This window comes from Passer domesticus, chromosome 1, assembly GCF_036417665.1.
Source record: "Passer domesticus isolate bPasDom1 chromosome 1, bPasDom1.hap1, whole genome shotgun sequence".
Taxonomy (NCBI): domain Eukaryota; kingdom Metazoa; phylum Chordata; class Aves; order Passeriformes; family Passeridae; genus Passer; species Passer domesticus.
This window is the reverse complement of record NC_087474.1, coordinates 40,573,917-40,590,169: the sequence shown is the minus strand read 5'-3', so window position 1 is coordinate 40,590,169 and position 16,253 is coordinate 40,573,917. Positions and strand designations below refer to the sequence as shown.

Sequence of the window (16,253 nt, the reverse complement as noted above, 5' to 3'; positions counted from 1 at the left end):
ATTCCTGAGCAGTATTACCTCCACTTTGTCTTCCACAAAATATAAACCAAGATTTTCAGAATACTACATAACATTAGGAACACATTTATTAGAAAGAAAAAAAAGAACCTCAAAAAATCCTGTATACACGATTGGGAATATCCAATAGTGGTTTCCTTGTGGAAGACTCATCTGCTACAGTTTAACAATATTCTCTTGTGAAAGATTTGCCACAGAGATCAAGGGACACTGATTTATCAGATTACATCATGTAAATATTTTCTATATTGTGATGAGGCAGTATGGCTCTCCATCCTCACTCACAGGTCTCTTTATGCTGTGTTAAACAGAAGGTGCAGCCTTCAGCAGGAGGCTGAAAGCAAATTGACAAACATTCATTGTAAACATTCATACTGCCCACACACGTCTTAGGTTGCCTAAGAGGCAGCTATATTAGCCTGGAGCCTCCTGTCTCTGTAAAAGTCCAAGACCTGAGTGATCTTCACTCCTCCATATGGGTTACAACTGTTTACAAGCCTCATTCAAAATCAGAAGCTGGCTTTCACAATACAGATTTGCACAAAAAAAAAAATTGTCACTGATATAGGGAGACCTCACACTTCCATTGTGGCTCATGCCTTATCTAGCTTTTGTTCCAAAGCAAGTGATTCTGTTCACTAAAATATCAGAAAACCTGGAAAGCAAAGGCATTTTTAATAATTTGTGATGGGATGAGTGCCAGAATCCCAAAGTAGGGACCCTGCCTTTGCACAGAGCTGTTCTCCTGGCTAACCTGTACTGTGGAACCGCATCCCACCAGAACATGCAACTGCAGCTGCAGAACTGAACACAACAAATGACTGCATCCCACTTCCTGGGACTACACTCCATATCCATTTCAGCAATCTCTGCACTTTTATAAACTGTTTTAAAGACTGCTGGGTGCAAGCAACTCTTAATAATCACCTTTAAACACATAATTTTTAAACCATATTTTAGAACAAGCCACACATCAGCTTTGAGCAAACAAAACCAAAGTAAAATGAAGTTGAAGGCAAACTGTTTCAAAATAATTTAAAAATATTTTCTCTTACCAAAGACTCTTTCATCATTGATGTTTTTGATACAGAACCACAGCCCTGCTGGGAAAGTACACACGAGAATATGCAGATCAAAAAAGAAGGAAACCCATGTTGTAGGCTGATGCTCAGACACAGAGGCAATGATCGGGATGTGAATTTTCGCATACCTTTTTTAAAAAAAATTCAGTTCAAATTATTTTGAAAAGATAAAATTATTAAAACCTGCAAACATTAGGAATTCTGAAATTAATCTCAAAAGGAAGCATTTAAATTTTAAATGGCAAGTGCCTTATCAGCAGAAATCTGATGAAACTCTTATACCAAAGAAATCCCCAGGCCTTACTGTATCTAGGAAGCATTTGGTGTATAGTTATTTAAAACAACAATCATTTCTATACTAATTAAGACAATTAAAATTATAGATCTTTCACTTGTTTATGGCTAAATATGAAGCCAAATTCACCAAAATGGAAACACACAGCTACGGAAGCACCTTTACTACATTTTTGAAGAGAACCATCAATGCCAGTAAATCTCCTAAATTTTCAACATTGTATTTCAAAACCTCTACACAGAGTATCTTCATTTTCTTAGTAAAGGAAGTTACAGTAGTAAATACCAGATCAGTTACTGATGCACCCATATTCTTTCAGATACTGAAAAAAACAGGCCTTGTCTACACTTGGAAACACATGTCATCTAAACAACTTGTCAAACACTCAGTGCAGACAAGGACAAAACTGTGCTCTATATTACAGACTACTACACATATGGACCTAATCTAGGGTGCTGCCATGATTGAATGGTGAGGTATCAAACATATGTCCTTTTCTTCACTGAGATCTAGTTCTCATTCAAAACTGTATTGTGTTTTTAACACAATATGTTTTTCTAATGTAGACAAGCCCTCAAAAGTTTAATGCTTTGTATATACATACATATATATATATATATGTGTGTATACATATATATAGACAGGCAAAGAACAAAATCTTTATTCCTCAAATAAATCTGAGGCTTCTTTACTAACATTTGTTCTACCACATTTATTATAGAACTAGGACAGAATCCTGTATGAGCTAGATTTTGGAGTCTGAAAAAAAGTCTGAACCGCACAGAGTTTGAAGTTGTTCTATCCTTGCTTTAAATCTTAAAAAAAAAAATCTAGCAACTGATTTTCACTTTAAAATATTGATCTGAGAAAACTACTTTCCATTTTATTCTTTTCCTCTGGGCTGACTAAAGAATCCAACATAGTATTTTCAAAGGTTAACTAAAACAGAAGATTAACAAGATTTTTACCTGTGAAAACACACATTAATAAAACAATTGTTCAGAGTGGACATCTGTATATACAAAACAGATGTATGAATGTAATATAGAGGCAACATGCAAGATCATATGTGCAACATTTTTGTGATTTAGTGCAATATTGCACAATGAAAACAGTCTAAGGCTCTTAGTAATTTTTAAATGTGTAGTCAAGTGTTGGCAAGCTTTCAGTTATTTCATGCTGACATACATACTACAGTTTCATACAGAAAAAACATATTACATATTCAAAGACTTGCAAAGAAGCAAGAATTTCCACAGACAAATTAGTGAAGTGGTTATAAAGACCACAAAACAGCTACTACAAATACTCTCTTTAGAGAACTGATTCTCCTTGACTGAACTACTAAATGGATTTGGGGATGAGGAGAGTAAATGATTATTAGTTTTCAGTAAAATGCTACCGATATCTAAATCTTATATCCTTACTTACCCAGTGTCCCACAATGAATAAAATCTGCCACTCCAAGGAGCAATATAACCTGAAAAAGAGAAGGAGGAAGAAAAACCTTTTTGCTGCCTAGGTTTTAAAATGAAGTAATTTTTCTACTCCCTCAAGTTATAATACAAACCCAAAAAATTTTCATTGAACTTGTAATATATGTGAACCATACCTACTGCATTAGGCAGGCTATAAAATCTACCAACCATGAAGCAAGCTGGTTTTAGAACACACTTACAGGATCACATTGTACTCTTTATGCACAATCTGAGTATCAAGACACGCACACTCCCAAAAGTCAAAGCAATGCAATACTAAATATTTCTCAAATAATATGACAGATAGCAAACTATACTCTATGAAGGAGTATGAGAAAAAGAAAACATAATTGATAAGAAAGTATTTCATTTTTCTGAAATGTCAGAGCAGGAAACTGGAAACATTCTATAGCCAAAACACAAACACTAAATGAAATGCTGGTTTCCTTTTATTTCTGTCCTGGTGAATCTACTTGTGGCATGGAATATAAAAGCTGCTATTAGACATGCTGATAAGCTTTACATATCATTTGATAAAACAAGGCTTTTAGGTAAGTTGAATATGATAAGATGAAAAGAAACAGTATAATTATTAGATGAAAGAAAAATTATTATTAAAAGTTTTTAGATGATTCTTAAATTTTTATTTTCACTTTCTTTGCAATTGTTTCAGCTCCTCCTGAAGACAGATAAAGACATGGAGAAATAAGAGAAGGTTAAATCCTTTCATTATTACCCATGTTTTTGTGCGTGACTCAGTAAGCCTTCCCTCTATCTTATATTCAAAATTAGTATAATCTGACTGAAGGGTTAGTTTAGTATCTAATTTAGACATTTAAATATTGTGGTTAACATTCTAATACAAGACATATTTTTCCCTTCAGTCTTCAGATGAAAAGATTGCTTCCAACCCACTATGTGCACATGAAGAAGGAGCTGTCAGCACACAGGAAACTACTGGTTATGATCTTTCTGGATGCAGACAGACTTCACCTGAGGGTGCTGTAAGAGTTGGCCAACATGAGAGCTACCCACCATCTTCACCTGGGTGATGAGGGTGCCTGGTGCCTGGGAATTGGCTACTGCTGCACCTCTAGGCAAGGCAGGAAGCTGTATGTGAGAACCTACCGGGCAGTAACCTGAGCTGCTGAAAAACCATGGAACACAGCCTCCTGAAATACACTGATAAATGTTTTCTTCGTTGCTCATTAATAGCTGAAGAAGAATGGACAGGACAAATGGACCATTTGACTGATTGAAAACTGGCTGTCTTTACAAGTTTAAGGTACACAATGGATCAGGGTCCAGCCGCTGGCTCACAGAAAGCAAAAGTATCCCAGAGGCCAAAAGGAACTGTGCTAAACTGAAAGGAGTGCTGACATGCCTTGTGGCAGGCAGGATTTCAGTCAAAACCTGAAGCTCATTCTTCCAGATGCTGGGATAAAGGGTCCAGATGTGGGCACCCTCTTCTGCAAGAGGAGTATTAAGAAAATCTAGAGAGGTCAGAGCGCTGTGAGGTGGTCAGGAGCCCAGATCACACAGCCTGTCAGAAGCTGAGGGAACAAGGCCTGTTCCAGCTGATGAAGCAGGGATACTGATCAGTGAATTTCAGAAGATGAAATCAACACTTCCCAAGAACTGCAACAGAATACATATTTGGCTGCATGCTGAGATTAGAAGCCAATTTTTGTTTTGATATGCCAGTCTGAAAACTCTGCTAACTTATGCATGGAAAAGCAAATCAAACCACCATGTTTTAGAAGGCTTTGAAACAAACAGAGATGCCAAGAATTCTTTTGGAATTATGATATCATAAGTAACAAAAATAAAACTGCTACTAAATAGGTAAACCAAATGTTGATCATCTGGCTTACAAGCTGTGAAGGTAAATGAGTTTTACATTTATTTACCTGTGTATGTCAAATAGATGACACTCAGGAATACAGTACCAGCAGCTAGTGAGACACCCAAGAAGAACAATGTCTGAAATTCTTGCTTTGTTAACCTGTCTCTCAGATACTGCAAAAACGCATAAGCCTGCAGCAGTGCAAAAACACCTATGGAAAGAGGAAAGTTCTTATTTAAATGCTCAAAAGCAGTACACCTGTTAAAGCAACCAGCATATTTGCCAATATTTGAATTGGAAAAATAAACGTAAGGTACACCCTAACATCTAGAAACTAGTATAACATCACTCTCTTATAAATAACCTTTAATACTTAACAGACATGACATTTGCAAAACCAGAAACTGCCAATGAGATAAAATATTCTAAAGGAGAGAATCCCCTGAAAAGCAGATTGCATTGATTATGACAAGAATACAGGGTAACATACCTAGCTAGATGTGGTAAAAAATTAAGAGACAGATTTCAGGCAACACACTATGCTAATACAGAAATATATACAAACTAAGTTACTGAGTAAAACAGGAGGAATTAATGAAATAAAAAACCAAACCAAGTAAGTATTAAGTCAACTGAATTATATAAAGGTAGTGTTGAAACACCAGAATTCAATGGTGAAGCACCCAACACACTCAAAAAGGCTGTTCAGAGTTTTAACATTAAACCCAGAACTTGGACACGGTATTTCAATTATTATTCATTTCACGGTATATAGTCAGATCAATCCACTGATGAATCCTTTCAAAAGTGAAAATTCAATGCTGGCTGATAGAGGAATAAAATAAACCAAAAGTGTATCACCTTTCTTCAAATTAACAAGGAATTCAAAGTACACAATGAAATTCACTAGGTCTGACTTCATAGAGAAAGACAAAAATCCCATTCAGTAAATAAATGTAAGAAATCTTCAGAATCCAAATACGGCTTGGTAATTTTTTCCATTATATTCAGATTGTTGCAAGTCTCCATTTTGAAAGTATTTTTGTGTTAAGTTTTACTGATGGTTCCATCACTGTCCCAAATACATTCTGGTAAGTGACTAAATGTAAAAAAACCCAGGGGAATCTAACAAACTGAACTCTATCACACAAACAGTGCATGCAGTTAAACTCAAGTGTTAGCAGAGGTTATTCTGTCAAGAAATCAAGATGTCTGTCTGCCAACAACTATAGAAAAATCAACTTAAAAAAAATCAAAAAAATTCCAAACGTGACTGAAATCAGTTATTTAAAAATCACCCTCCTGATTAGTAATTTAAGTAATTTGTATTTAGCCTGCATTGAAAAATTACAGAAGACTATCAACTCTAAAACCAAATGGCTCAGTAAAAACTGTGTTACCAATGTTTCAATTGTACAATGGAATGTTTCACTTGTACAATGTGTGAAAGCATTTTGTATTGCAAACCAGCAGAGATTATCAATGTGTAAAGTAAGTGCTTGTCAGAATGCTAATTGATCCAGTCTTATGGAAGCATTTTACCTCCATTAGCTCACACAAAAAGATGATAATACGTCAATTGGAAAGAAAACTTCCCAAAAGACACTAAATTGTAACTCTTTCTTTAACAATTTGCTTTGTTAGCCGGTGTTTTTTCTAATACAAGGAAACAAAGCTGCAAGTTTGAGGTTTTCCTGCGTGAAGGCGGCTGTTGGATGCAGAAGCTTCATTTTCTTACCTGCAGCTGCCATGTGTTCACTTGTTCTAATTGGCTGAAATCCCACAAAAGGTATCTGCATCGATAATATTAACCCCACAATGTAGAAAGTGCTATATGCTAGGAGAGAAAAATGTGAGGAGAGGGGAAGAGAAAGATGGGAACAGAATTAATACACGTTTGAAAAAGCATTGGCTCCATCTTCAAAGAGAAGTCCATCTTCTCCCCTAACTTCACTGACAGCAAAACAGAACTGTAGTATGCTAAATATTTCAGCCATCCTAATTGCTTTTTTTCTTCACTGACTAGAATAAAGCTGTCCATCGCAACCAATTGTAGTGGATGCAGCAGAGTACTGTTCTTTTGAATCGCACTGTTTTATCTCCTTCTAGGAAAATAAGCCATTTACCTAAGATTCTCCAGCTTGTAAAAAAGTTCTCTCTTCCCATCTTGGTTTTGAGAGTCATGGATGTAGAAAGAGCTCTCAAATAACAAGTGACATAAGAAGCTTTCTATACGAGGAGAAATCGAAGGCACCAGACCCCAAAAAGCAAAACATTTAAGAGTTCACTACTTCTTTAGAAAATGCAAACAGGAACCATTATTCTTTATTTAACACAAGAGCAGAGGGAAGGCAAAAAACTGAACAACAATAGAATTAAAAATTAATATTATGCATATGTATTGATAGATCTGTATCAACCCTAGGGATTTATAATTCCCCAGAAAACTGAGGCCAAGAGCATAATTAATTACTATTATATATGAATTCTTATTGTACATGCATTAACATTCATATACTTTATTTTGAAAGGGGTTTTGGTCCTCAATACTACAGGGTGAAGAAGAGATGGAAGGGGAAGATAGAAATATCAAATCTGAAAAGCCATGAGGCTGATTACATTTGAAGTAACCAGCCAACCTAAAGTCCAAATGAAGTTCTGGTCCTTCAGTGGAAAATGGCAATAATCCACCTGTCAGATTTTTAAACTCCTACAAATCCTAAACCACTATCTGGCTGTAGATAACCTGGATCTCACAAAGAGATCCCTGTTCTCATGGAGTCCTTTACTAAGCTCCATGAGGTCAGTTCTGAGGAGTGCATCACTGAGCAGTGGTGTCATTTCCATAGCACCTATGTGGTCTCACTGAGGGATTATGCTCCCAGGGCACTGTCTGAATTCCAAACCAGCCAGAAGTGATGGTTTATTCTTTCAAGTACCTGTACTGCACAGCTTGGCCTAGCAACTCACCTATGCCCTCTTAAGTCACCGAAATGCATTTTTCCTATAGGAAGCTCAATTTTTGAAGAATTCACTACAACATAAATCATTTACTGTACCATGCAACTGTTACAACACTGCCATCCTGTGGAGGTTCAATGGCTGGCATAAATCACTGCATTTCACATTTGTTAGACCACTGTAAATCATCATTTTTAAGCCCAGTCCTGCAACTGTTATACTTGCTATGTGCACTGCCCACCCTCATCCCACAGTCTCTTACTCCCACTCCTTTCAAAAAGTTACACAGTGCCTGGTACTGAAAAGATTTTTAAAAAAGGTAATTTACACAACATAACGATTTTTCTAGGAACTTAGAAACATCAGGACAATATATCATCACAAACTTTTAATATTCCTTTATATTCTACAGTTTGCACAGTCTTTGCAAAAACAAGAAGCTAACTTTGATCCCTACATGCTGTTCTTAGGGTTATAACTTTGACCAACTCGAGAACAAAACCATTCTGACCTACCGTGGATGAAGTCATTTTACAGAGAATTTAATTTGCAGTACACTACACAAACACTGGAAAGACCTACTGAAAAGCTCCTCTGGAGAGTATAATCATATGCTGGCCACATACTTTCAATTACTGGATTACAATCACCAGAAAAAACACTCAATCTGAAATTTTAGAACACTGAAGTAGTTGATATAAGTATATGCCTGTTCACTGTTTTAATGATAAAACACAAGACATGTAACAAGGAATTATTGAAATGAAGTTTTAAATTCTGGAAGATCCTCATGTGTTTTATTAAATATTCTGATAATTATGCAGAACCTAAAAAAAAAGTATGAAAAACTATAAAATTGAAGTGTGCAAACATAACACAAATCTATACCCTTCAAAGTGTAAAATCATTTATTTTTTAAACATATGAGAAACTAAAGAGAGACTACAATAACAGGAAATAGTATCAATGGTTAATGTATCTGAATAAAGAGTTATTCACCTCTCTGTTAATACACTGGAATTGTAAGCACTTGCTCATAATGAATAAACTAGAGGATATGAATGAAAGGCACTGGCCATTGTCAAGATGAAAAAAATAAAAGCACAGCTTGAGCTTTCAAATGGAGGTAGCATCATCACTATTGATGCCAAATGGGTCAGAAGCTATCTGGCTAATAAAGTCATCTGCCTTCCAGCCCTAAAATATTTTAAAATTGGCAAACCCTTCACATTCTGGAAATTTTTACTCATTACATGATTCTAAGTTATGTTCCCAGATATATCTATCACGTCCCACTAACCTTTTCCTTGGTGTACAAACACTCTTATGAGAAATATATACCAGGAATCCACCACTATTTTTAAAAATTTGGTTCTGACAAATACTGACCTCTACATTTATGTTATTTTGGATTAAACTTAACACAACCTTTATAAAATGGCTCATGCTAGCTTGACATAAATTTAAACAACTGATCTAGAGATTAAAATCCCCAAAATTCTCCATAACAGTAAAAAAGTATGCAGCTTTTACTAGCTATTGCCAGATGACAATATTTTTCAAAAGTTTTAGCTGCACATGGTTAGATTTTTAAGAATTATAAGACTGCTGCAGGCACAGTAGCAATTGCAACAGAAACTCCCCAAATATCTTTATTCTCCCTGCTTCAAGGAGCTTTTGTAAACTCTTTTCCCAATCTGAATAGTTTGGAGGTGAAGCACACTCGAATTTCCTCTCAGAAGTGCTTGAACATTCTTACCTGTTTTAGAAAAACATCCTGTTAAACAAACCTAGAAATGACATAGTAATGTGAGATGCACAGACTTCTCTAGGGCTTCCCATGAAGGCTTCAATTAAGACAGCAGTTGCAATGAAACAGCAGAGCACTGATCACATTTTCATTCTGACAACTCCATGGCAGCATATATCCCTCACTGCTGAAGGGCAATAACATCTCAAAACACTGCAGCTATTTGCAAAACAAACATCTGCCAAACCCTTTAATTCCTATGAAGATGCAATACTATTTTTCCCACATGAGTTCAAAGACTAGTTAATTTAAAGCTGAAAAAGCAAGAGCACTTATTCTTTATTGTTTCTGGCTACCATATTGCTTCAGGATTTTATAATTAGCTGATCTAATTTTCTCTTGCCTAATACAGAGAAATCAGAAAATGAAAATATTCAATAAAATTATTTAAAATTGAAAACAAGATAAATTACTTCCCCTTAAGTTAAGAAGAAGTAGTTAATGAAGAAGTTAACTAATACTAAGGTTTCTAAGATGGGTTAGAGCTTCTTCTTTCTCTCTTTTCAGAATTTTAATGAATTTCCAACTCTTAATTACACAGAGTGGCAAAGAAGTATTGAAGCAATATTTATAGTTTTGATAACAAAAATTCAAAACTGAACTTGAGTAAATTAAGCAATTGTTGTGATATATAATGGTTCACACATACGGACATAAAGTAATTTCTCTAGCAGGGACTAAAAAAGCATTAAAATAATTGAAAATACAAAGATAAAACAGTATTAAAATAAGGAATAAAAATATATTTACAAATATGAAATGCTTCGTGATTATGCTTCAGCACACATTATGTTTTCCACCTACCTATGCTAAGGGCTTCACATTTAAAGTGTTCCAGCTAACTTCTAAATCTCTGAATACCTGAATTGCTTACTAATTATTCCATTCACACACCTACATCATGGCCGACTGATTTTATTGGTAAAGTGTCAGTAAAAGCAGTTTACACAGTATTTAAATGTCAGGCAAATCAATAAAAAAGTTAGGCTCCCAGGATCCCTATTCAAACATTCCTGAAACTGGAAGGAAGGCTGACCAATTAATCCAATAAAATTTTAAGGATTCCCATGGAGTGGACAGACTCTTACTGTGCATGCCTTTTCTCAGTGATCTAAAACTTACATGACTACTCAAAATTTCTTATGTCTTTATCTAGATGTTTGCATAATCTCTACTGTATAACTTTTAAAAATACCAATTGTTTTATATACTTGGAAAAGAAAAAAATATAAAACATTATTAAAGGCACACATGTAATGCAAATTTACAAGATATTAATAGGGTTCTTTTACATCAAACCACCCATTTTTCTTTCCCATGCACTAGAAAGGAAAAAATTAATTAGTAGCAAAATATATGAAATTTTGGAAGTGTGAGTATGCTTCAACTCTTTATTTCCATGTCATAGAAAATAACTGACTATAATCAGTAATCAAATTAAAACAACTCAATCTGATATGCAATTACTTAACACCCACTTGATATGAAACAGATCAGTACAATAATTTTGTATCTCATGTTTAAGTATTTGAGAATGACTTTGCAATGAACAGAATTTATCATGTTTTAAGTATTTGAGAGTGACTTTGCAATGAACAGAACTTACCAATGTAGACTCTCCTGCTGTATCTCTGCATCAGCAACAGAACAAACACATGCAGTGGAATAAGGTTGATGATGAAAACATAACCACCCCATGCAGAGACCTAAGACAAATGGAACAGGAAATTAGATCTGAAAATATCTGCAAATTCTTAGGACAGCCCAAGGTGGATTTACACATCATTATGGTCTAACAAGAAAACACATAGCCCATATACACAAGCAGTCAGAACTACTAATACCACCAGAATCCTTCTCAATATATATTATAAAAGAAAAATAAGCCACAACAAAGCCCACATATCAGAGGTGTCTGAAATTGGCTGACAGATTTCTTAGGCTCCCCTTCCTGGATCTCCTCTTTCCAAGCTGATCTGGCCACACTGGCAAATGAGAATGTTATGCAGGAGGCTTTTCCCAATGGTGAAGGCTACAACACAAGGCAGTGGTAGGATCTGCAGGGCCATGACCTGGGCTTTCATGATCTTTGTGGGTCCTTCCAACTCAGGATATTCTATGATCTCATGTAGGATCCAAAACTTTCTTTTGACAAATTTAGCACAATGCACTTTTTGCCAAGGACAAGGAACATTATCTCCGGCTAGAGAGGGGAAAGGGAGCAAGGTACACGTCCAGGAGCAGAACTATGGGACCAGAGCAGCCAGTGCAGGTTGCAGTGCAGGGAAATAAACAAAAGGAAGAGTATGCATGCACATGAAAGCAGGACTGAGCACTGTGGAATGATATACAACAATATTATAGACACTGCAAACCTGTGGCAACAGGAGCTGTTGAGGAAAGGTGTACTTAGAAGTGAAACACTACAGTATTATTAACAGATTGCTGGTTTAGGTGAGGATTGAACGAGCTATCATTACAATGTGTTACCTAAATTTCTAACATATTTAGAAAGGCTCATATTGACTAGACAATCTGTATTTTAACATGTCCTCTTGTCATATTACAGTCTAGACTCCTCCCATATGCACCATGCCTAACCTAGATCTCCATTTTTAGCATGCAGTAGCTGATGTGGTTTTCACTTTAATTGTACTTTAGGGTTTAGATTCATGTAGCTATTTTTAAAGCCCTAGAATCAAAAAAGAAACCCAAATGACTATGTTCTATAGAGCAAATTCCAAAAAAAACCATGAGGCCGAGATTACTGTCTTTTGACACTAATACTACAAACCACAGCATTTCAAAATTTATGGTAAGCAATTCAGACAATGTGGAAGAAGTAACTCTAACAGGTTCTCTAGTAACTCATTTCAGATTATCAAAATCCTATTGCCTAATTACTTGTATGAAGTATCATGTTTTACACAGGTAATTTTATTTAATGGGAGAAAACACGTATCTGAAGACAGGTAAGATAGAATAGAACTCAAGCATGCAAATAGAACACTCAAATTCAGGGAAAGGTTTGAATGAAGGAGGTCGCAGTTTGCATGGACAAGAGACTGCATCCCTAATTATCACAATATGAACCCAAATCTAAGCACTGAAAATTACACTGAAGATGCACTTTGGAACTTTTCAAACAACACTGAGGCATCCTCACAGACTGGCAAAAAGAGTGGAGACATGATATTACTCCTACAGGATTGCTTCAACGTAAAGCTTTCTTTTATTTTACCTCCTTGCCATGAAAAGCCATATGAAGCAGAAGCTGATGAAGTAAAACAAAGGCTAAAAATATAAATCCAAGGAGAAAATGCCCTTCTCTATACTAAATGCAATGCAAGGCTATGAGTCAAATTACCTCAGTGAGTTAGGTATATATTATAAGGCAGATTTAGTTATTAGGAAAGATTTGTCAGTTCATGCAATATCCCTTCACTTTTCAAGCTGTTGTCTAAACTTCCTATTCAAGGACTGAACTTCTACTACCTCAAAACTGTGAGTTAACTTCCAAATTACACTGAAAATTATTAACTCACCAGAGAAAGACAAATTATTACAATGTAACAAATAGTAAAATCATGTTTTGTCCTAAAAATATATTCAAGGAAAATATCTAGAAGGGCAACTCCACAAAATTCTTTCCAAAAGGTAAATACAATGTAGGGATGGCCATCATATGCAGGATGAAGTAGATACAAGCAATAAAATTCTATCATCTAATCACTGAGATGTGAAGCTAAGCTACAGATGAATCTGAACCTTTCATGAGCTGACAGAACTTGAAAGGAAAATAACAGCCTCCCCATTTATATATAAGGATTGATTATCACAATGACATTGATTCTTAGGTTCTGATACCATGTACACACATGATCACATACTCTCACAATCACTCTCACATACAATCCCCACACACCAAGATGGTAAGAACCTGTTATTGTGTGATTTTTAGCAGTAAAACTGTGAAAGTATTGTATTTGTTATTTGCATGTTTATGAAGGCACCTTTAGAGAATCTTACCAATAAATTGGCACAATATAAAAAATACTGTGCTATATAAGTATAACAATTCAAAAACTTACTTGCAGTTTTTGTACTGGACTTAAACATGTCCCAAAGCTACAGGACCTTTTCACTACAAAGCTATATAAACACCAATGCTGTGTATAAAGAAGCGGCTCTCTATTAAGCAATGTGGCAAAAAGGAGGAGAAATGGAATGAATAAATGTACTATTAACAAGAAATAAGTTATCTTAGCCTCTTTGGTGACAAACCCAAGGCTATTATCTCCTATATTAGCTGCAAAAATCTTCCAGGAAATCAAATGGACATTAAAGCTAGAGGAAAACTAGACAGCATCCAGAAAACCTTTGAATTAACCTTGACTTTAAGGTACATAAACCAATCCAGAAGCTCCTTGTTTTTGCAAACTTAGTTACCTGATGGTAGAAAAGCAGTATTTGAGACCTCAGTCTTAACTGTCACCAAGTAATTAGCCTGGCTGTCCCAGCACTGGCTCTTTTGGGGATAATTCATTTTTCATACAGCTGCAAAAAGTTTATTAGTTAGGGGAAAAAAAACCCCATGTTTGATTCAAACAAGAGAATTCTTAGTGTAATGTTTCAGTAGATGAAGGAGGGGGGAAACCAATTCCCTCCATTTTTCTGTTAGTTTTATCTCCTCATGTTTACTACTGTTTTTCGCCTTTGTCAGCCCTTAGGAAAATCTCTGCAACAGCCTTCATTTTCATAGATCAAGAATCAAAAGGGCATTTATGATCACTTATTATGACATTGAAGTCATTCATCAGTTCTGGTGGTAAGCTTTACTTTATGGCATAATTATACCCATAGAAATAGCTTTCAAAATTACAAAAATGTAGCTTTGTCCTCACATTTTAAATATTCTGATTATTATTGCATTATAGTAATGACACACAGACACATAAATATTAAAATTATACCTTAATTTACCTGTACCCAAATAAAAATCCAACTGAATCAGAGCATCCATTCACAGCATGGGAAAAATGTGTAAGTAAAGTTATTACATTTCCATTTTTTTCCCCCAAAAATTGCTTTAATCATGTTGATTTAAATACTTTAGATACTATGTTGTTTAGTCGTATATTTAAGGTTTTAATAACAATACAAAGCAATAATTTTATATTATGGCTCCAACAAAGATGAAAATCTCCTTCTTCTCTTCGTTGTCCACATATGGATTATGTAAGTTACTCAAATAGTGTAGTTATTATAGATATAAAAGCCTTACCATGTAAAAGTAGGATAGACAGCAGCAGATTGTCCAAAAGACTGACCCAGTTTTCACAGACTTCACCTGGAAAAATAACCAAGTATTTATGAACAACAAATCCTGGACAATACTCTAAAGTTTCATCCCAAAACAACTGTTGAGAGAACTTCTTTACCCTGCATCAAGTTGTATTTGATGTTTCTGACCTGACATCCATAAAGTTGTAACACAAATGCAATTCTTTCACACACAAAAGGAGGTTAGGTGTATTTCTCTAGCAAAAGCATACCATCTAACTCTTTGCCTTATAATCTGATGTAGAAAGGTAGCTGCAATGGCTCTGTGCTACTTTCTCTGAGATGTTAGAGCACTCTATAATTCCAAGTGAAGACCATCCATGCCTTAATTTGTCTGGCATCTGATCCAACTCTGCCACTACAGACAAAAGAGCTATTCAAAAAAATTCACTTAAGGTTAACAAGAGCATCAAGATACTACTAAAGGTTTAGCAGGACCCAGAAACTGCCCCAGGAATATGAATTTTTCTGAAACTGATGGGGGTAACTGTGGTGAGGGAGAACAGGAATGAAGAACAGACATTAAAAAATGCTAGAAAGTTGTCTAGAAAATGTATTTGATTCTACAAGAGTTCATGCAAACATTAATACACTCTGCAGTTTAGTTAAACATGAATTCCATGAGAAGAGATAACTGCTATCATATCTCAGTTACTCTAAAGTAACAACATAGGTTGATTCTATTATTGTTATCAAACACAGCACACCTTTCCAGCTGCAGCTTATTCTAAAGCCAGATTAAAAACCCTGCATTTAAGTAACACCAGTCACTCCATCATGAAAAATTCAATTATTTTCCACTATATTCCTACCAACTATATCCCAAGTTTGAAATACTGTAAAACTAAAACATTTGTGAATATGCATCTACTTATGAAAACCAGAACTCTTGACAAAATTATGGAGAAATTTGTAGTGACCATGTACTTACATATATGCAGCCCTCTAAATGAAAAGTGCAGGCATTCCAGAATACACAAGAGACAGTACCCTACAGTGTCTGTGCTGAATTAACAATATAGTTGTGCTATTTTTGTTATTTCCAAATGGATTCAACAATCCAGAAATACTCCACCTTCCCTAAACTCCTTTCTGCAAAACTACCTTATGGATGGAATTCTACACAGACTAAGGAGAGGCAGACATGCTGCTTTAGCAAGCAGGCAAATTGAAAGACATATGACTTTTTTTTTAAGCACACAAGAAACACTAATATCTGACTCTAGACAGCTTTGACCATTTAATTTAAATACTGAACTCAAAGCCCAGACACTCCATACACTCTAAAGTCTTTCCAGAGACAATTCAAAACACTTTATATTCTGAGTCTACTGCTTTTCACCAGCTATATAAGGAGGCTAACGTTTGATGCACACGACAGTAACACCTCCAAACCGAAAAACAAACAACCCCTCTGTTT

At 35.3% G+C, this 16,253-nt stretch overlaps 1 protein-coding gene and 1 long non-coding RNA gene across 3 annotated transcripts in view; one reads left to right on the top strand and one right to left on the bottom strand.

Annotated features, from left to right (window-relative positions):
- Positions 1-16,253, bottom strand: part of STT3B (STT3 oligosaccharyltransferase complex catalytic subunit B) — a 57,996-nt gene that overhangs the window by 10,122 nt on the left and 31,621 nt on the right. For both annotated transcript variants that reach the window (XM_064415326.1, XM_064415319.1), the window contains exons 4-9: positions 14,775-14,840; positions 11,097-11,196; positions 6,458-6,556; positions 4,784-4,930; positions 2,827-2,875; positions 1,074-1,228 (exon numbers count right to left, since the gene is read on the bottom strand). In XM_064415326.1, the coding sequence (XP_064271396.1) occupies positions 1,074-1,228; positions 2,827-2,875; positions 4,784-4,930; positions 6,458-6,556; positions 11,097-11,196; positions 14,775-14,840 (616 nt within the window). The remainder of the gene's footprint in view (positions 1-1,073; positions 1,229-2,826; positions 2,876-4,783; positions 4,931-6,457; positions 6,557-11,096; positions 11,197-14,774; positions 14,841-16,253) is intronic.
- On the top strand, positions 1,214-5,698 carry LOC135297634 (uncharacterized). Its single transcript, XR_010359562.1, has 2 exons — positions 1,214-3,631; positions 3,758-5,698. It is a non-coding gene; the product is annotated as an uncharacterized LOC135297634 (long non-coding RNA).